This window comes from Larus michahellis, chromosome 6 (assembly GCF_964199755.1).
Source record: "Larus michahellis chromosome 6, bLarMic1.1, whole genome shotgun sequence".
Taxonomy (NCBI): Eukaryota; Metazoa; Chordata; class Aves; order Charadriiformes; family Laridae; genus Larus; species Larus michahellis.
In genome coordinates, this window is record NC_133901.1 from 56,990,837 (window position 1) to 57,014,465 (window position 23,629).

Below are 23,629 nucleotides of genomic sequence, written 5' to 3' on the forward strand. Positions count from 1 at the left end.
TTCAGAGATTTTCTACGAAAATATAAAAACAGGGTTCGCTCTATGTCAATACGGGGACAGACAATATGTGAGTGATTGTTGTTAAGATTCTATCAGCACCAATTTGTATTGACCACTCAGATCATGACAAGCTATAACACGGATTACCAATCATCATAAAAGTATATCAATTATATATCAATGCCCATTCTCCTTTCCACAAAGATTATAAAGTGGTTTTCTTGTTGCATAAACTAGCACTCTAAAGTCAGAAATGCATTTCAAGTTTACAACACAACCAATTCATAGAGAACGCTTCCCTTCATCTGCGATTGCAGCTCCTATGGCATTTAAACGGCAGAATCTGTGGTGACATAGGAAAAGTTTTCTAGAATAGACATTGACTTTGGAAGACGTATATAATTTTCCTTATGAATGCAAAATGAAATGAGGCAAATGCTGATATTTCTTTCAGTACTTTACTACTCACAAACTTCTTTCACGCTGTCCCCCACCAAATATGAAATGTAGTTATTAAAATCCAGAACTTAGGGTTGCATTAACTCTTTATAATGAGTGTTAAACAATTTAAATATAGAGACAACTTTGTGGCTTCTCTTACAATACAAACATTGTGCATGACTGAACCACACCAATATTTAGCTGCCTAAGCTAAATATTCTGTGCATAATTAGAGAAGGAGGAAATAATTTCAGAAACATTTAAAATTGTCTAGAACTGTTCTGGTTAGTATTTTCTGTATATTTTAAATCAGGCAAGAAGCTTTCCTTTTCCTTCCTCCTTAATGGATATAACCCAGGCCCTAATTAAGTCAATAAAGTTTAGTTTTTCAATTGATTTCATCAAGGATAGAATTTTATCTGATTACTGTAACTCCATAGATCTCATAGAACAAAAAATAATGCTAACTACTACATTTTAAGAAAGTAATACATTAAGTCTTAAATCTGCTGTTGGGCTAGAAATAAATTTTACTACAGTTTTAAAGTGCAGCTTTTGAAAGTAGTTGGGAGAAGAAAAAAAGGTAGTCATTATCTGAAATATTTACTTTGCTTTACACAAATGGCTTGTCTTTGAATGTGCCTTGTGGTTTAGACAATTAGAAATTATGTGGGTAGAAACGGAGTACAGTCAGAAAAGGTAAGAAGGTACATTATAAAAAGAGAAGCACAGAATTTAAAAGTTACTAAATTGATTTCAAATCTGTATTTAAAACAAAACCTTAAAAAATTCTACTTGTGTCCTTTGGCACTTTTGTAAGGAGCCTGACATTTTGAAAGATACACATAGAATAATTATATATAACTTATTTTTAATTTTTTTCTCTTTTAAACTTTAAAAATGACACCCTTTTTCAGTTTAAACCTTTGTATATTATACATGCACTTTTATTAACTTGTCTACAAGAAAGGATTGAATCTCATCTATTGTATATAGACTGCTTCTGATACACATGAAAGTAGACCACAATCAAAGTAGGAAGTGATTAGACAGCTGTGTCTATCATTTTTCCTTTGAGATATGCATATGATTTTATCAAGTACTTACCTCAGGACCATCTTCTTGGTCCCCAGAAAACAAGCAAATCAGAGTAAATGGCCTTTGATTTAAGTTAAAGTGCTTTAGATTTTTTGGGTAGTTCTCCAGACATTCAGTCAAATTTGTCATTAAACGGTTACTTTAAAAATCCCACACTCTTCCTATTTATCATGGCTTTGAGCTCCAAGTACCTTGTAACCCCCTATTTCATTTTTACAAAGGTTCTAACATGTTTTTATTGCATAAAACATAAAAAAAAGCATTACTAGCCATTCTCATAGTCGCTGAATATTTTCAGGTCAAAAGAAGCAATTGTTCTCTTAAGAAGTCTCAGATGAGAAAGGCCAAGAACAGCAGCCTCTTAGCTGACTCTTAATACATCTTCTTATGTTCAGATTGAAATACTTAAATGAAATTAGCCAGTTGATAACAATTCTCTAATTAAATCTTCTATTTCATGTGTCACAACAATCTAACATCATCTTTACAGACAGTTGAGAAAGAATATATTCCTAGAGCTTCTAAAAACAATTATCCATAAAAGCTCCTTTTCACTGAAAAAATAGGCAGCATAAATATTCACCTGTAGGATCAAGACCCGGAGACTTCCCAAGTGAATAGAGTGCATGATAGATGTGCTGATCTTTTGATATATTTCCTATGAAATATCTATAATAATTGTTAACAATAGAAATTTGATAAAAATGGGAACCATGGTGATTTTAGGTAAATGCAATACTTGAACAGATTATCAGTTTTACAGGTAATCAATATGAAGATAAATAAATATGAAGGAAAAGGATACATTTTCCATTTATTTAAATTGTTGAAATGTGTTCTGATGCAAATTTATCGGCCACTAAACAGTTCTCCTGTCATTAGATGAAGTTTCCCAGTTTCTCAGACAAATATTTACTGAAACATCAATACTGCTTGTTCTAGAAACGCCATACGTGAACACTGGTTCAAGTACTCCAAAACGATGAGTAAATCCTCACATTCACACTTCTAGTCTTCTGATGGGGAACCAAAATAAGCCAGAATAGGTTTATGTAATATAGAAGAAGCTGTATAATGACTAGAACATGGAATTGCCTTCTGAATTGCCATCTGGCCACTGTAAATGATGCATTCATTTATATTCCTCTAGGAATATTTTGGATAGCAAGCCCAATGGTGAAACTGTTTATTTACTTACCATCTGGATATGAAAAATGATAAATTGATATTATACCCGTGGAGAATACGGAGGACTAAATAAAAAAAAAAAAAAAAAGTTTTTTAATTCTCAAAAAGAGCAGTCAACGTGATCCTTCACCATCTTCTCCACTTACAGTCCTTGACAACTCCACAGTCCTAGCAGACCAAAAAGAAAGGCTGGGCCTGTATAGAATTTTAAACCTCTTCATAAAATTTTCTAGTAGGTCAGTTACACGTTTTAAGTCTTGGCACTTTTACATTAGCATGCCTGGAAGTTCCCTTGTTTTTCTTACACTTAGTAGAAAGGCATTCTTGATCTCTCTTGGCCTTGGCAACAAGTCTTGATAAAAGGCAAGTACTCTCCTGTGACCTGAGAACATGGCAGGACTCTCTGGTTTAGGAGCCTGACAAGAGCAGAACAGAATTAAGAGAAGACGGTACCTTTCATATTTTCTTGACTATCTTATCTCACAGAAGCTAATAAATGTCAGGCCAGAAATGAAATGATCTTGCCTCTATGATGCAGCTTTCCTAAGGATGGAGTATGAGTCAGAAAGAGTTCCTACTCCCTCTACATTAGCAATCACATCCCACTCCTCAGAGGTGTGATAGTTGCTACTTTTGTGGGAATTTTTGACCTACCAAGACATAAAACAAAGTCAGACATTAACAAGATGGTGTCGAGGCAAACTGAATATGAAGACTTCTGCCTGATGAGAACAAAAGGATGACTAGCAAGCTTTTCTCAAGTTTTCTGTTGAAATTATAGTGGCCTTCTCAGTAAAAACATTGAAAGGAAGAAAGAGAATATACAAGTTTTTTCTTTGTACTGGGAAATTTCATGCATGGTAGGATTCCTTTTTCAAATATGATGACTGGCATAGTGAAAAATTAACTAAAATGTACAGCTGATGCAATTGCATCAAAAAGTTTTTTTTAATATTCAGTAGAAGCCCATGGCATTGGTCATTATAAAGAGAGGAACCATAATGCAGGCGGAAGTCATACTTGTGTAATCAAGTAACCCATGACAATAGATTTCTATTTGAGGCATAATTTTGCATTGCTACAGCTATGCATAACTAATTAGACAATCAGAAGTAGGTCTCATTATGCAAAGTTACTCAACCATGTCCTGAAGTAATACCTTAGTGACATTTACTGTATGCCCCGGCAGTCATTTGCATGCTAGGAAACAGTAACAAACAAAGAGGAGACTTTAACACCATATTTTGATTGGCTTTCTACAAGAAAGGCTTTAAAGTCTGACTTGAGTTCCTGCAAGACTTGGAAAGAACCAACTGCCCTTCCTGGAGAAAAATAAAAATTAATTACTCAAACACAGATAACATGTAGGTTTCCTCATATTCTTCTTCAGACAGATAAATAGCAAAAGCCTTTCTACAGTTCAGACAGAAGGCCTGCATAACCTGCCTCTAACCCATACCACCTTAAATTATTAATACTAACACAGAATTTAAAAAATGAGTGTTGGTCTCCGGAGTACACTGCTGCTTGGAATATAGCCTTTCACAGGGGATATGAGGTTAAAACATGAAAAATGAAGAGAGAATGTGTAAATCTAGGCACTTTATCTGAACTTAAATTGCTAGTCTGATCTCTCTGACAAAATTACTTATTTACCCATGAAAGAAACAGCTTTAGAAGGTTGACGGCCTTTAAAGAAAGCTTGTGTCCAGGCAACAGCAAGAGAAAAGGAAAATTAAAGATTAAAGTTGGTACTCATTTCATGTTACATGTCTCACAAATATTTTCAGGTGTAATCAATTTGTCATACACATAGGAAATTCAATACACACGATTTTCTGTTTCTTCTGATTGAATATAAAAACAAAGCATAACTTACCATTTAATGCCATCTGTAGCTACCCAAGAAACATAACGTGCTGCAACATACTTTTACTATAACTTATCTATCAGCTAATTTGTTCACATCAGTATGCTTGGATCATGGCAACAGCTGGATTGGACCTCAGAGATGCAAACGGAAAGGACCAAATTTTAACGACAAGATACTGACCAAAAAAAAAACCAAACCAAACCCTAAATACCTACTTCCAAAATGGGAGAAAAGACCTATATGTCTGTTAGTAAACCATCTCGCTTTATTTTCCTTTGTATTGCTCAAATTACTTTGACTGAAATGCAAATGTTCAAAAATATTTCCACGGGCTAATATTATCTGTTTGTTATGCAAACATTTGCCCAAAAGCAAGATGTGTTTTCTATAAGAACCTGTGACCTATACTTATATGCCATCAATTTGTTTCTTAAAATTAAGAAAACAAATACTACTAAGAGTGCCTAAACCAAATCATCTTCAGAAACTGAGTCAGAAATCCAAATAGCTCTACAACACACCACAATATGTTTGGTTTCATGTGTGATCCTTTTCTCTCTCATTGAGCTTGTCAGGTAGAGACAGACTACCCGCTACTGTGCTGCATCGAGGGGTGTGCATAAAGATGTTTGTATTTATCTTCATATTCCCACCATCCTAGAGTCAATACATGCCAGTCCGGCTAGCTGAGAACGTAAAGTGGGGGGGGGGGGGGTGTGGAAAAAGGTATCAACAGCTCTAGAGCACTCAAAGCTTTCTCTTGCTGGAGAAGCCTTCAGGCAGCTGGCAGGTCTGTGACGGCACAGTGCTCTAAAGCTATCTGAAGAGAGTACGCCTGGGCCAGGGCTTAGTTAAAGTACTTCATGAACCAGTTGTCTATCATCAAGCTGCTTTCTCAGTTGGTGAAAGGTTTGGGGATGCTCAAATGTGTTTATTGTTATTAATTTTGTTCTACCAGCAAACTGCTTGACTGCAGGATGTATACAACTGCAGTCTTCTGGGGAAATGGTGCTACACCTGCTGTATGCCTTTCATCTGCCCTTAAGTAGTCTGTACGCTGCAATGTTATATCCAGAGAAAGCTTTACTTCATTAGCATAACTCTTGTGATCTGTACACTATCAGAGGTTCTTAGACAAAAATAACACTGTGGCAATCAGTCCAATAGCCAAAATTGCATAAAAAGCTTTTAAAGTAAAGTATTTCCCAGATGATTCACAAGTGTTAACCTACTTATGACAATTCTTGATTATTTGATTACGTGCCACTGAGACCAGCAAAAAAAAAAACCCCAAACCAAGCACCCACACAAAAACTCTAAACAACACACAAAAGAAAACAAACTAAAAAACTACTACATTAATTTTACAATTTCAAATTATTTGTCAATGCACACTACCTTGACAGAATTTCCCACTCTCTCTAGTGAGTGGTGATGTTACAAATGCAGAAATTAATTATTTAATGAATACTTTATGGCATAGACTAATTGTATATTAGGGCTAGAATACTAACCTGTTTTATTTGCTGACTTGCAAGAAATTTGGGAAGATCTAAAAAGGAGGTAGGACATAGCAGATTCCTACATAAGAACTTCATGAAAAATCTCTACTTTTTCTCCAGTAGGTAGTGTATCTCCAACACTGTAAACTTTATTTTGTGATGGCCAGGAGTCATCCAATCAAAATACCTTAAACAATTAAAAATAGGGTTCTTTTATCCTGTAGGAGGAAAGAAGGGGTGGGGCTGGGACTTATTGTCATGGAATTCCAGCATGCTAATGGAGTAAAAAAGCTTTCTGTAACTCCATAAGGAATATGTCCTACAACATGTTCTCTACATTGAATACGTTGAAATATATGAAACGTAAAAAGTAATTCAGTTATTTGTTTTAATATTTCTAACATGTTTTACTTTAAAGAAAAGGTTTGTTTCAGTATCTAGGGTGATTGACTCGGTAGAAGGTGCACATCAGAGTCTGGACATAAGTCAGAATTGCTCTGATAATCACAGCTGATGCACAGGGTTACAAACTACTGCCTGGACTGAGAGCAAATGTATAATTATACCTTACACTGGTGTTGACAGCAAAAGTAATTTAGAAAAAGCCAGTCCTTGGATGTTCACTCCAAACTGCTGCTGCAGTGCAGCATCTCCTCAGCTGTATTGCTGCAGCTGCTTGAAGGACCACATTAAAATCATTCTGGCCCTAAAAAGTCAAACCAAAACCCTACTGATTCCCCCTTTAGGAGGGTGGAAGGGGAGGGTGTGTAAATTTTTGTTCTTAATACTGAGCTTAACATCTCATTTCAGCGGTGTGACTGGATGGACCCATAAGTAGCTGCAGGAAATAAGCAGAGGTGGAGCGAGAGGTCAACGTTTAGTGCAAAGCATCTTGTTAATCTGGTCTCAACATCTCAAAAAGGGTACTCTTAAAGCTCTTCAAGAAGGATTCCGTCAAAACTTTTTATAGTTCCGACTTACTATTTTTCTAGGGTTTTTTAATTCTATCAGCCAAAAACGCTTACACATATTTGCTGTGGAATACCTATTTCTCAATCACGTTTCAATAAGCAGTTACGCAAACTAAGCCTACAGTTTTTATGGCACAGCACAATTCTTACGTAATTGTCTATTCCTTTAATAGTCGAGGGTATCGTAGTTGCTGCTTTTGCTTTTCATAGCATTGGTATACTTTTCCACAGGTTATATTTTAAATTATTCCCCAAACTGATCAGTAGTAAAACTTTCACTGGGTTTTATTCAGATAATTGAAAGATTTTTAGAGAAAAGGCCTAAATTTAATTAATCTTCCAAATTAATTCACATGAAGATTCTCTTAATCTTGGATAATGAAACGCTTAGCCTGTGCATTTCATAATATTCTGCAATAATTTTAAATATTATCTTCCTGTCTGATACATTAGAACGTTGCTGGTAAAGGTGCATCTGTCACTAGTCCTTTGCTGCCTACAGTGGCTGAAGTAAGCTGTAGACCATTGACTACGGGGTTTAAAGTAATCTCAAAACAATACAGAAACATTGATTTACAATTTAAATGGTTATTTTGCTTCATTTCTTTCCTAACTGCTCAACAACTAAGGGTCAAACAGAGTCAATTAGGTGAACCAACAAAATATCAGCACTAAATTTCTGCTGATTTCCCTGGGCTTCTCTCAGTATGACCTTGAGCTGCTCATCTCCAAATGCTCATGACAGCAGAACACAAAGTGATTATAAAAGATCTGAATCAGATTCTTTAGACCTGTTCTAACATTCATTTTTGTTAATGTTGTGCGGAGTGAATCTCCAATATTTTGCCATGATTTGGCACATATCTGCGCTTCCAATTGTGTATCCAACCTAGCAACATACTCATCAGCGATATACCATTTTCAGACTGTTCTTCACCTAATATCAGTCCAAACCACTACTGCTTGCTTCATATCTTTTCCAGATGTATTCTTACCACAAACTGTTAAGAGCGTTCAGGGGTCAATTGGATCCTTTCCACAAAAAACAGGCATAGAATTTCTGCCTGTCTCCGAGAAGTTCTGGAAGTCTTTTGTTCTTTCTTATACAGAATGCCTGCCTGGATCTCAAACTTGCCATGATACCACCTGTCTGCTCCTGGAATTGATTTTCTTTCAATAATCATACCTTAAACAATTCTTATTCTTTTAGTAAAACTGTCTCAGCCAAATTCCAAATTCTTTACTAATAGCTGCAGTCATCATTTCAAACACTTAAAAATTATTAATTGGACTCAGCCCCCCGCTTTAGTTTAATCCACGACATTTCATTCCTTTTTCTTTCTTTCCTAGTTTCTTCACTATTACAGTACAAATAGATCATGATTTGAAACTCTACGTTGCTATCAGATGTTTGTTTTGCAGATGGAAGTTTTGGAGATTTTCACATAGGCATATGCCTCTAAAAGCAGCTTTCAGAAATTAATATACATATTTTATGTGTAAATTATAAATCAGTTTTCTTAGTATTGCCCCTATCCTTGTTACACCTAAAGGATCAGCTGTAGGTCCATATTCTCTTATCTCAAACATTACTATTTCTTTCATAATTTACTTTTAACCATCCCATATTGGTATTGACTGTTGTCAACATGTAAGGAAGAACTACATTCTTTAAAATACCCACAGATTCTTAAGCTTACCTTTTCTTTAAAAAAAACACCCAAAATACCTGCATTTGGCAGCCACATTTAGAAAACTGAAATATGACAGAATTTAAGAGAAAAATGCTATTTGTGGGGAATCACAGTTGAGACCTACTAATCTGTATTTCCAGGGGCAAACCTATCGATATAACTTAACAAAAATTACATCTCAAAAACACTTCTGACACTAGCACCTGCTGTCCTAGGTTTAGTTGGGAGCATGATAGTTTCTCCAGTTGTAGCACGCCTTTTTATGGGTTCTTAACTTTCTGCACAGTTTAATGTTTTCAGAAAGCGCACTTGTGAACTGTAATGGTCCCAGAGCAGCCATTGCAGTTGTCAGAGGCATAAGCACTGTTAAACATTCTACACAAGTATTTACAGAATAGAACTAAAAAGACTTTTAAATTGGCATTATAGTCTATGTGGTAAATAAAAAACTTCCTGAAAATTAAAGTCTCTCTACTACTGCAGAGTTGCTTGGTTCATAACATTAAAATATTTTCCTTTTTTAGTTTAATATTCTAATAACTGTCCTGCTAGTCTCTCCAAACGCTGGAAGGGAACAGTGGGGAAGGTGGGAAATCTGCTGTGCTGCAGAGAATCATACGTAATCTGCCTTCTGTGTGGCTTCAGCAGGGTGGATTGTTTCATTGACACTTATTGTGATCACACTGATAATCTAATATTCCAGGCTTAAGAAATTAGGCTGTCTTCATGGAAACACAAGTAACAATTTCAGCTAGATCCATTCACAGATGCTATGAAATTAGTTCCACATCACATTTACATTTTCACGTAGGACTATGACATTTATACACAGGCATAATGACAGAAAATTCAACATGAGCAAAATCAAATATTATTATCATTGGCAAGAAATGGTAAATGTGAGCTAGCAGCAGAATTGAAAACACCTTCTCAAGATCTCCTATAAGGGAATATTCTTTGCCAAGAAAAATGTCACAGTCCGGAATACAGTTCAAAACTTTAGTTTAATTATGGTAACAAAAACATTTATTTTAGTTTATTCTGCTTTATCATAGAGACAAAAAAATACACATTTGGATATTTTATCCTTCTACTGTGCCAGTTAATAAAACAGAAGGGTTTAGTATGATATTTGTGTTGTAAGTCCATGTCCAGAAATATCTGGAACTACCCAATAAAATAACCATCTAAAAATGTTTGAATAAGCAGCTTTTGAAATGGGACTACACCTCTTTGTTCAAAACTAGCTTCAGAAATCTTTAAATTGCTAAGGAGCACAAGCCAAAGCCTGTCCTTTAGTGCAATCACAGAAAGCCACAGACAGGGGACATTTGCTCTAAAGAGTAGGTATAGGAAGGCAAAATATGACACTGTAAGAACGGATTTTAAATTACCTTTATTTTTACTCAAAATCCTATACTTAACGTATGACAACCTCAGGGAGGCATAGTCTCTCTGATGTCTCACAGTGCCTCATACAACTGTCATTTAGCCTTAAGAACTATCACAAATTAGTGTGTAATACCATGTAACAAGCATATTAATACATACTATTGTAACATGTAATAAGCATGCTATTACATATAATTTTAACATGTAATAATGATAATAATGATATAAATGGAGTTATAGTATACATGGTCATGATGATGGGAGTAAAATTAAGAAATACTTCAGAGAGTTTTTACAATCATAACTTGGCCAATGCTTTCTCATTTTCAACATGAAGAGACAATAGATCTCAAAAATTTACATTAAAAAAATAATTAACTTCAAAACAGTCTGGATTTTACAAGCTAGTTTCAAAATCAAGGTCTCTCATGCTGTTAGTAAGTTAATTTTGATCAGCTCCTTGATCAAGGCAGAGGAATGACTGCTTGAGTCATTGCATATTTGACTCGATAAGGACCATGCCTTACAGTAAACACAGTGTTGATGCCCTACTATATTGTGAAGTGAAACATATAGCTCAAATAAACGAGAAATTAAAATGTTGTACACTTTTTAAAAGCCATTTAAAGATTTTGAGTTTAATTCAAAAAATATTTTGTCTCATTTTGACAGTCTGCATCACATAACGTGGACAAGTCAGAGTATTTTTCCAGTCTATAACAGCAAATATGATGATGTATTTAGGGAATATTCTTTCTGGATACCTGGTCCCAGTGCATACTGCAACAAGAGCATCAAGGTCACCTATTTAATGGCACAGTAAACCAAGCAGGTAGCAGATCAACCATCCTTCTTAAAACATTACCATGGTAGACAATAATTTTTATTTTATAGTCTGGCAGAAATTAAGCAATATAGGGTAACAGTTTGTCAAGCTACTTCTAAACGAGCTTTTTAGAAAGGATAGCTATTTTGAAAAATCTTAACAATTTTAGACAATTTATTTCAGTTCATTACTATGCTCTACAAATTGCTTATACAGTGCAAAATATAATTCATTTGAAAAATATAATGAGGTGATTAACAACATGTCCTTTAATTTTGGTATCATGGATATAAGAAGAACATGGTTTAATTTAAGTGACTCCTCAGTTATATAATAGCTCATGCACTTGGCGTTACCGCAGTAATTGCTCTAAGTCTTTTTCAGTATCCGCTACAGCCACAGACGTTGGTATTAGAAGAAAGCCAGTAGCTGTGAGAATAGGGCAGGTCTACGCCTCTGGATCTATAGGACTCCAAAAGGGTTCAAATAATCAGTGAGTAGATGAAATTAAAATCAATAAAGCCATAAGACCCCAGTGGAGAGGAATTAATTTGACTCCCTTCATAACTTTCATTTGATAGTTCAAGAACCATTTCAGGTCAATTATATTAATAGAAACTGGTTGAGTGAAAAGATGTTAATGATGCTCCAGAGATAATTAGCATAGCTATTTTCACTCCATCTTCTACAAAGAGAAAGGCAAAACAGACACAGAATCAGACTCTTCTTTGATCAATGATGGAAATTGGCAAAGGACAAAAGGAAGCGCGCAATACCTTAGCAGCTTTTAGTGACAAGCCCATACTCTATGATGAAAACAAAAAATAAACTGAAAGATTTATAATATTTATTAAATAAGATTTAAAAGGGAAAACTGAAGCAAAACTGGAACAATATGGTCATTGCCAAATATTAGTTGTTACTTCTTTTATAGAAGCCTATTCTAATTTATTCCTCTTGCATTTTTCACATTGGCAATAGTTTTGTAGATCTCTGGCTCTCAAGCACACAGAGGCACACAGATGGTAAAAGTCACAGAAAGTTGAGAAAAATTTTAATAAGAAACAAATATGAGATAACTTAACTAAAGAATAAAGGATCCAGTATATTGGAGCCTACAAAAATTAAGCCGAGGCTTTTAAACTGACAGTTCTTCACAGGCAGTTTGGCTGTAAGTCACTCTCATATGCTACTGAAGCTATTATAAGTTCAGCTTTTCACTGTTTACTGTGTAAGAAACTATGTTTTTATCTGTTTCAAATCCATAGTTGGTCAAATATGGATCCTTAGACAGAAGAAATACGATTTGGAACCACAGCCGTTCATAGCCATTAAAAACCTATACCCATGTGTGTTCCAATTCAAGCATGCTATTGAATTGCTTCAAATAAAACTACTCCTGATGCATGTTTTAATGAAGCTTATTGCAAGTGCTGCATCTGTTCACCTTGCCTACAAGTCTGACTATTACAAAGGGTATACGTTACCGTGTAATTAAGCAGCAGTCATGAATGATGCTGTCCTCCACAAATATGCCACTCTCTTCATCTGTTTCGATCAGACGACCAGCATGGTACCAATGTACTTGGGTGCTGTTGTCAACGTATGTAGCAGTACACTGAAATGGCAAGCGGTCTCCATGAAAAACCACTTGTCGTTGTGATGGGATCAGCTCAAAGAGAGGAAGTTCCAGAGGCCCAGCTGCAGGGAAAATGAAAGAAAACAATAGGAAAAAAAACCTCTCACAATGAATTCCTCTCATAAATATTGTGAACTAATGGTATACAATTCTAGCTTCCTAGATCTTAACATTAAAGCAGTAATATAAAAAAATATGCCCACAAACTTTAGTATGATCATGTTGTGAATTCTACAGATCATATTTCTTTCATCGGTGTGAGCCCAGGTAATTACAGGATTACTAGAACAGCTTCAGAAAATGGGTTTGACAGAATAGTTCACAGTATGGGTGAGGTTGGTAGGGATCTCTTGAGATGCTCCAGTCCAGCTCCTACTCAAAGCAGGATGCTTTACTACAGGAAAAAAGGATTAAAAAATCACTCTTACAATTAAAGAAAAAATACGGCCATTATTATAGGTACAGTTAACATTTATAAGACCACTTCATTCTGTGGATGAAATTCCCACTGTGCTCCAGAACAAAATTTACTCACTCTAAAGAGCCTAAAGTATCTCATATGCCTGGGATTTGGATAATAATAAGGCTAATAACGAAAGTTAAACTTTCCCCTGAAGTTCAGCTGCCCCTGTGACTTCTCATTTCCCTTTCCCTACTTTCTTCTGCCTCTTACACATGTTGTCTTTACTCTCTATTCACTCAATGTTAATTATTTATCTAAATAGCTCTTTCTACTTTTTAATAGTGGAGTACATTTCGCCATCTTTATTTTATGAAATTTTCTCTCCTTTCTTTCTCTCTCTTCTTTCTCTCTCTAATAATAAGAATATTGCATATTCTTATTCTAAGCAGAATCTTACAAAAACCAGCTGCCGTAATGACATACCCAAATGCCTAAACACAATTAAAACATAAACAGTTTTGTATATTTGGGAGGCATGTGCATTTTTGGGACTGTTGAAAGTCTGCTAATTTCATAGATTGGGCAGTGATTGAAGGCTATACCCTTCAATCCTACAGTGCCTGTAGAAACTGAATCTCTAGACAGTATTTCTTTTCTTCCATTTTTATTTCTAGATCCTGAAACTACCTTAACACAATTTCTGTAAAATATTTTCTATACATTGTGAGATTAATGCTATTTCTTTAAATTGGTAGCAGAACACTGAAAAGGAGCATTTTAGAAAAAGTAATTGAAACTGAGGCTCTGCATCTAAAGAAAGAAGATCATCTTCTACGGGATAATAAGGAATAAAGGAAAACCTTCTTTTCTTTTTTTCTGATATAGTCTGCTTAGGTAAGCGATGAAAATTACTCTCTGATACCTTTTTATCATCGCACAAAATTCTAAAGGTGATAAAAATACTAAGGCCTCACATATGTGACTGATGCACACGCTACCATGAACATCTTGCACAATAATTCTCAAAATACAGCCTTTTCACCTCAGCCTACAATGCCAAAACAACTGACTGAGCCTGGGTCACTTTGTAACTTCACTACTGCAATCTCATCTTAGACAAAATGCCTACAAGTCTTGCACCTTGGAAATTCTTCTACCTTGATGAAGAAAGAGAAATTTTAAGCTAGATCTTCTTCTCCCTTGTTTTTCTTCCATCTTCATTTAAAGGTCTCTCATCATTAACATCTGGCCAGCCTACAGAGTTGTCAGTTGAAAGGTCACCCTTCCACATTTGCACCACTAGTAACTATCTCAAACACCTATTTTCCTGACAAGCAGTTTAACATTTTTTTCCATTTCACTGCCCACGATTTTATCTTCCTCAAACTTTCTCCTCAAAATCCTCTATTGCCCATAATAAATACAGATGAACTTAACCATGCCTAACGAGATTGCAAGCCATAATCACTGGTTCTACAATTGCTAAAATTTGTGGGCTACCAGCAGGGTGTGTTCTTCTCCTTACTCAGCATCCCACCCTAATCATGCCATGCAGATGTTGTCTTTGGAACATTTAAATTGTGAAGAGCTGCATTTATAAACCTAGCTTTGGGATCTCAATATTATTGAGGAATTTAAATGTTAAACAGTACATCCATCACCTGCTTTGAATAAACAGTGAGAGGGATCACTTCTACTTTTTTATGGAGTAAGAATGCTGGCCAGCAGAATACGCAGGATTTGTACATGACTGAATATGTGATATCGCTGTCCGGGAGAAGGACACGGAGGATTAAGGGGCTAGCTACTATCTACTGAAATGTTATAAGTCTGCCGTGACTACAAAGGGCAGGCTTCAGAAATCCCTCCTTACTTGTGTATACATCCTGTAGTTTACCTTCCGACTGCGCCTATTATTTGTGGACATGGATGCGTTACTAAAAATTCCTTGAAACATACTGAGTATTTTTATATGATCTGTGGCTCCTAACTAAAAGAAGAGAAAGTAAACCAGATTAATACCTCATTCAAAATAGCTGCAGGTTTGTTCTCAGTCATTTACATTAAAGGTTTTTACTAGAAGATGGAGAAAACGTCTCTCTCCAAATGGTTGCAATCTTTGTGTTGCATTATGAAGTCAATTACGGAATATAAGGAAAAGTTATGATGTGGAGATTTAGCCATAAATTAATGGAATGATTATGAAAATGGAGTCCAGAAAAATTAAACACACTGTCACCAGTACAACAGCAATATATACTACTCACAGAAATAAAATATTTCTCATGAATACAGTAATTTTTAATTGAGGATATTGTATCTTGTCAAATGTTTTTGGTCATGCAGCGAGTAACACACTGTGTCACGAGGCTATGAAGTAGTAAGAGTGCAAACTATAGCATCAATATTTCCTAAGTCGAGATAAAAAACTTGCCTGGCATACGGACGTAGTGTAACACTATAACTTTGAATTTATCTCTGCCTTTACAGTTGGTCTCTAAGGCTCTCCCCCTATCACTTCTGTTACTCAGAGTCAGGAATTACCAAAGCTAGATGTGAAGTGAGAATGAAGTGTTCTGTACAGATTTTGTCAATTAATGATCAGAAGTAAACAAAACCTTTTTTTACTGCAGCATATCAAAAAGCGAGAAACTGATCATTTGACTGACATCAGTCATATCAACAACCTACTGGCTGTCTTTTTCTTTGCAAATCCTTCTAAGTGACGACAAAGATGCAAAGTGAATGAAACGTACCTTTGGTTTACCATTAGGCTAGGATACCCTTCTGACTAGCTGAACCCTTTCACAATGTACATATTTGTACCGGACGAATCAACAAATAAACGCTGCAAACTCATTTTGAAAATGAAGCTAGTAAAATTTCTGTGGATTATGACATTTGCAGAGCATGGAAGGTACACTTACGTACTTCTATAAAACATCTGCTTTTAATCTGTGCGATGTCTACAAAGAAATGATTACCAGAGCTAATCTTCAGTTGTTTTCCAGGGATAATCACGATTTAAATGACTGAGGCTGATTCTGCAACCATTACTCAAGCAAAAGTTCCAGTTGACTTCAGTGACATGGCTCACAGATATAAGGATTAATGGCATCAGTAAGAGTTTCAGGATTAGGGCCAATACCCTTTATCCTGAATAGCTAAAAAATGATTGTATAGTTCCATCAGCATCAGCTGGAAATACTTATTTTAAATCCATAATCCAACAATCCTTCAAATTCAGAATAAAAATAAAAGTATTTACTAATGCTGTACACGCGGTTTCAAGCTTGACTTTGAGAATAAAGTAAGAAGTAAGGAAGGCAGAAATTCTGAAAGTATTTGGGAAGATTTTTGGCATTGATTTGACAGCACTTGAAATATAACAACTCTGGCAATCATATCCCTAACACAAGAGAAATTTTCCCTTTGATTATGTGATTACTAAAGACCAAATAAATATATATCATCTCTGATACTCATATATGTGTGTGTGCGTGTGTGTGTGTATGGCAGATACAACAGCCTCATAAGATGGAAAATAATTTACGGTTTACTATTGTGTCCTGGGAGAGGAGGGATTAACTATGGGGGATTTTATTTATTTAATTTTTACACACGTGAAAAATATTGCAAGATTCTGCTTCCAAGACAATCCACTCTGCTGCCCTCGAGTTTGGAGCCAGCACCACCATCTGCAAATGAGAGGTGTGACTCTCCCATAGGCATTTAGATCAAGGGCTGCTGGAGTGTTTTACAGTCTTTACCTGTCTTGTCTCTCTAGCCAGCACTAAACCATGATTGCAGCAGAGCACCACAGGAATCACTGATTGCAGCATGAATCTAAAGGTCTAACCCATCATTACAGTAATTACATCTTTTTCTTTATCTTTCTTTTCTCAGCAGAAAAGGGTTTTGTTGACTGAAGGCCAGATTCTTTATGCTATCCAGGCTTGTATTTCAGGTTAGCTCTACACTAGAATACTGAGGACATATGGAGGAAGAATCAGGTTACACAAATACCACTGAATTCGAATGTCACTTAAGAGTCCTACTCACAGAAAGGATATCCATGCACATTTTAATGCATGCAGTGCCCCAAGACTTACATAAAGTCGAAAAAGAAAATATAAATTATTTTAATAACCATTAGCTATAATAGAAAAACCAGCAAGGTGCACTGAAGCTGTAAGGACGTGTTCTAATGCGTGTGCCCCTTAATATCTCTGTAAAACAATTTATGTCACTCACACACACCCACATCAAATACTTTCTGCCTTTTCCCTTACAATTCAGTTCTTGCGATTTAAAAAATAGTTCAATTTCACTTTTAATTTTGGCCTGCTGTTTCGTTTACTGTTTTGAAAGATGGAAAGGAGAAGAATGTGAAGGAAATAGTGCTGTCACTGGACATATACGGAATACAAATGTTTGTAAAAGACATAATGTATAATGTGTCTCTAACCCGTATTTTAGTTACATTTAAATATAACATGATCACGTTTAGACTTTATGCACTTATGAATCGACACTACTGTTTTCTGTGTGAATGATCAAAGGAAAACCTGTGAGCACAAAAGCTGGCCCACTCAATAGATTTGTCTAAACACTACATAAAGTTGGCTAGTCGTTGGCCAACATGACCAGCACAAGGTACGTGAGACGCGATGAGAGCAAAATGAAACGACATCCTACCTCCAGCCACATTTTTTGCACTTTCTCCTGCACAAACTATACCCTGGGCAGCACAATTCTCTATGGCTAAAGAGCTGCTAAGTGCATAATCCTGGTTACTACACTAGAGCATTCTGCTGTTCAGTTTACCATAGACACAGTTTTCTGCTATACATTTTCTGGCCCTCATTAACTGGCTTTGTTTGGTGCTGGCAGCTTTTACACAGTCAGAAATAGGAAAGTCCACAGGTTTCTCCAGGTTGCCCACACATCAGTGCAGTATTACAGTGCTCACAGCTCAGGACACACCATTGACTTCTGCATCTCTCTTGGTAGAAATTCCGTTTGCTACGGCGCACCACAAGCTTTTGGGACAGAAAAAAGCTAGAGGATGGCATTTTTCTTCTTGTTAATCACTTGATTTATTGTATTGCCAATGGGTTTTTTATTTGAACTGAGTGTGCCTACAGAGTGCGGCACATCCTGCTGACAAAAGTGTGAGTTAGAGCTCTAATATTTGTATACAATCTCAGTGGGAAAGAAATGTGCATGGAAAGCACAGTGGGGGGAAGCTGGAAGTGAGGACAAAGTAAAGGAACTTGTCCAATAAAAAGGGTAGATGAGGAAAAACAAATTGAAAAACATTAGTTAAAAATTTGAATTGCTGACACAGAGAGTTCTATCTGTTGATATTTGCTGAATGAAACCGAGGAAAAGAGAGTGATCTGAATTGCTCCGAAGGCCAGTTTTGCCCAGAAGGGGAGGTGCCAGTACACCAACGCCAATTTCAGTATTGCAAAAGTTGCTGACAATAACGAAAGATTTAGGGTAGAAGGTCACAGACAGCACCATATGCCAAGGAAGTCAAGAATGAATACAGAACTGGAGCCAAGCTTCCGTTTTAATAAAAGCTTTGCCTGGCTCCAATTTTAACATAATATCAAGAAAATACAGATGCCAACATGTATTAAACACATAAAAATAAGAAAAGTCTTTTGGGCTTGGGACAAGAAAGCTTTGTATCATATTCATTTACCACTCAGTGCAGAAAAAAATAGAGCTTCTGTTTGTGTAATAGCTTCTTATTTCCACCAACTTCATAATGCTGGCAGGGCAAGGCACATTCCACACCATTTTATCAGTCCCTTTCACCCTCATACATGCTTTTCAGACAGGAACATAAAGTAGATGTATTTTCTTGGAGAATCTCATAATTAAATCACAGGTTTATGTTTATTTTGTAATCCTAAGTGCTACACTGAAATGGTATCTGCTAACCAAAGCGCAAGACTTCAGCCACGTAAGCTGTTTTACTTCAAGGTACCCATCTTGTACTGCGCTTTAGTCCTGCAAACTTCTGTAAAGCCATCAAAGCTGAGAATAAGAGAGAGAAAGGGTGCATGTCTCCTGAGTGGGCAGAGCCGAGTCAGTGGACTGAGGCACTGATAAGAATGCAGATGCTGCTGCAGGGAGCTGAGCAGAAGTAGCAACACCAGGATTTACCCTGAGATAGAAGTATGGCAAGCCCAGGCTGTCACAGTCCACTGCTACTGGTGGCTACAGTTATCTGGGTTAGTCAACCTCATAAATACACTCCATATCTACAAAACAGAAGATTAAATTCAGGGCAGTTATGCCAAGAAGAGCTACAGTCATAGCTTTGGATGACACCGTCACGGAGAAGCACTTAGATTCCATAACTTCTCAGAATTAATTAATTAAAATAAGATACACCTGTGTAGAAACTAAGGAAGGCTGAGCTGGGAAAAGTACAATTCAAATCTAGTCACTTTTAGCAAATCCAAGTCATATAGGTCTCAGGAGCACTCAGCAGGTGGATGACAAGTCCAGCCATGACAAAGTTATTTAACCTGTTTTTCTCTACAGGACTTTCCCCCAGATTTATAAGCTCCTGTGAAAATAAATTATCATTTTTGCACTGGGTCTAAGGCCTGACATGTGTTGTGTCCATTACAACCATTTTAAGAGAGGGAGCAGTGGAAAAACACTTTCTTATTTACTGATGATAGCAGTGATTTACTTGGTAGGAAAGTAGGGGCAGAGAAATACAGAGGTAGCAGGTTTCACTTAATAGCATTTAACATAAATGCCAAATATCATAACATTAATTTGTAAAATGGCAATAGCTACTTGAAAAACTTCCACAATAGGAAATTCAAGATTTCATTCCAGTTAATCAATTAATCAAATATATTATCTGCATGCAGGCAAAATAAAGCCCGTGTCTTGCATTGGCACAGCTAGCAGGAATTTAAAAGAATGGGCAGTTATTTTATCACTGATTTCTTTCTTATCAAATAAAACTGCTGCCCCTTTTCAATTTCTTATTTTCAAATTGTCCCAGAAGTCTGCTTCAGAGGCTGGGGAGCATTTGATTACTTGCCACATCCTGAAACTTGAAGACCGTGACATATTGACAGCTACGGTATTGGAAGATTCATCAACATAAAATCCTTCACTGGCAAGCCATTGCTAGAAAGCTAATTTTGATTACTCAAATGATCCTTATGGCAAGCAAGCCAGCAGGCTCACAGCTATGCACACTCATTACAGCTTGCGGTTAATAAAAATGGCTAAGCAGTCGCAAGGATAAAACACCTACAAAACACTCTACAAAATATATTGATTAGCTTTATCTACATGGGAAATGCAGTGGTAGCACTCATCTTTCCAAACCCTAAGTACTACTAGCCACCTTCTTTTTATTTTCATATCATTACTACACACTTAGACCAAGGAAATCTGGCAGCAGGTGGGTCCCAGGAGTGGCAGTGATTGCCCTTAATTGCCCAGAGTCCAGCAGGCTGCATGAGTACCCATCTATACTGCAAGAACGCCAAACGAAAAAGAAATGTAAAAGTCATAAAAGATGCTGAACAAGTGACAGTTCTATTGAAGTAAGAACTTGTCCCCGTCCTTGTGTGAACTTTTTCCATCCCACACTCCTCTCAGCCCAGCTGACAGTGTCAGAAACTGCAGTCTCTGCAGCCATTTTTATACATATATTAAAGAAAGTGCTGAATGATGAAATGTTCTATAAAAATGTGAAATATCATTATGGTATACTCCACTTAATTAGAACAGAAGATGTTAGGATGGAGACTTTATAAGGAACTTTTCTGTGAGAACAGTTAAGATTATTTACAATAAACTGTGATCAGTGCTGGTAGCAGGACACTAGTAACGCAGGTTTGGTAAAGAAACTTGTATGATTTTATCTAGGAATTACCAGTATAAAATTTAACCCTAGTCTTTCAATGTACATGTTACCATGTTAAGAATAAAGAATATATCTTCTGGGATACTCCATGGGCCTTAGTCAATGCTGGCTGTCTTACCATTGCTTTGCTCATGAGCAACTCGCCTTTGGAGATGGCCAGTCAAGTCTCCAAGGGCAGAAGTTTTGAGGATTACAGAAGCTTTGTTTCGCTGATATTCTCCTCGCTACATCTTAGCTAAATTTTCCTTTAGTTATTTTGATTGCTTTTTGGAACTAGCAGGCAAAGACAATGTAGAAAATCACACAAAACCATACATTAAAAACCACTGTTGTAGTTTAAGAGTAAGCTATGGGAAGAAAAAAAAATGAGTAAGTTTCTCGCGCCTAAATCAGTGAGACTTCAGGTATAGGTCTGTTGAACTATATTTTCATGTGTGAGCACAGATGCAAGAAAATAGAGTAGTAAAACCTCATCCTTTACGTTTCTCAAATGACCATTTTAATGCTTCTGTTTTCTCACGTTTATAAGTTTTAAACGTTATTTTGTGCTCCCAACCTTGCAGCAGTGTTCTAAATTACCACTAAAGATATTAGATAATAATGTGTAATATTAAATATAGGGCATCATAGTCCTTTTTTTTTCTTTTCAGTTTGAGACTGATCGTATTTGGATGATAAATCTAGAATTTGGAGCCAAAAGGTTAGAGCATTGTTGGTTTCACAATACCAAATGGTTATCTATTGAAAGCTTTGATATTTACAATGGGCCACTTAGCTCTAATAGAAAATGAATCTACCGCACCCATCTTTGAAAGATCCAAAATGTACAGTTACATCATTTAATTTATAGACATTCTGCTATTATCCGTATTTTGTTATTTAAAAAAATTCTGAATTGCTAACATTGTAAAATAGAAACAATTGCAAGAGGATTTAACTACAGCTAATTGTATCACTATCCATATCTTGGAAAGTCTAATCCTGTGAAAGGTTACTAACGGGAATATTCCTATTTCAATATAATTAGACCTATTCATATGATTAGGCACTCCCTGCAGAACTGGAGCTGAAGTCTTGATCCCGCATATTCTTGAAGACAATGATGCTCTGCATGAATGCAGCAGGCTATCTGTAGGCTGCCAAGAAACTGCAGGACTGGAATCTAAATTTGGATAATTAATCCATCATTCTTTGTACTTGAGATTCTGAGTTTAGCCAGTTGCTACATACTGAAAAAAAAAACCCACAGTTCAATATTTACATTGTGTTAATGTAGTAAGAACGACGTGTAAATGAAGAAAGAAATGGTTGAAACGATAATCTCAAGCTCATTCCTAAATTTCAGTAAATAACAAATGAGACCAAAAAAATGTTCTGTGTACTATGAGAGAAATAAATGAAGAAAAAATGTTCCTTATTAACTTTAACCAGTATTTGTTATTGAAATATATTTCAAGTAGGAAAGGAAACTTAAGAACAATCTATGTGCAGATGTATATAATTGTCATTTTAAGATCCAAAAGGCAATATAGATAATTAATTTCTATCACCATATGAAAAAAGAAACTCCAAATCTCATTTCAAACTCAGTATCCCTAACACAAAATATTTGACAGGATTCTTAAAAGCTGATGCAGAATGAAGCTGAATGCATTCAGTGGATTTCAGGCTTAAATTTAATTGTTGAAAAAGTCTCCTTTCAAATATAGACTTTCCCAATATCAATCTATTTTTTTCTCTATTTTTGGCATTTTAAAAATACATATTTCTTTCTAAGGTCTTACTATTGCACAGTGGAAACAGACTTACTCTGCTGGGGATGAGGGGAGAATTTTAAGGACATTTCAACATATCAAGCATCTAAAACATCGGTATTCCACCATTGCTGAGAAAGCTATATTTTATATGCATATTATATGTCAAGAAAAATAAAGCTGCTTCAGAAAACAAAAGTACTTTACATAGGAAGTATAGAAAAGAAAGTGTTCTCCTTTTTCCCCAATGGTATTACAGTAATTCATTTAAAATGTCTTGAATGTTCTGAAGTTTTGTAGTACTTTAGGTTTAGATTGCAAAAAAATTATTTATGAAAACAGACTAAGGAGCTGCATGTGGCCCGAGAGAAATATGCTGTAATGTTCTGCTCATATTTAAGCATCAGAATTCCAGAGAGTGAGGTGGTAAGTAAGGAGTAGGTAAGGTAAGTAGGAGTAAGTAAGGTAGGAGTAGGTAAGTAAGGACGAAAGTACTTCATATTTTTCTATGTAAGAAAGAAATCTTAAAAAGGTCGAGAAATCTCTGAGAACACAAGTAGAAAAGTGCATAAAGAATATAAAGGTACTCTCTTCCTTTTTTTTTTTGCTTTGCACCAGTTTCAATGTGAACAGGTACAGAGCATCAGAGCAGAAAGTGCTTACATTTTACCTGACTCTGCTCCTTTAGAGGATGAATACTCTGATTCTCGGTGAAGTGAGGCAAAGTACAAAAGTCAAGGTGCCGGTTAAGTACAAGCAATTCCCTAACAACTATATCCCCTGCCTCCCAATATATTATTTACATTTTCTATGCAACATTTAATGAATTGTATTGCAGAACACAGAAGCCAGAAAACGATCTATCCTTCCTTTGTATTCCTCCCTTTGAAGTACCTCTCCTAAGGAGGGATTCTATTATATCAAAAAAGC

At 36.0% G+C, this 23,629-nt stretch overlaps 1 protein-coding gene across 1 annotated transcript in view; it reads right to left on the bottom strand.

Annotated features, from left to right (window-relative positions):
• Nucleotides 1–23,629, bottom strand: part of ADGRA1 (adhesion G protein-coupled receptor A1) — a 278,773-nt gene that overhangs the window by 134,983 nt on the left and 120,161 nt on the right. The window contains exon 7 of the mRNA XM_074591674.1: nt 12,473–12,686. Coding sequence (XP_074447775.1) covers nt 12,473–12,686 — 214 coding nt within the window. The remainder of the gene's footprint in view (nt 1–12,472; nt 12,687–23,629) is intronic.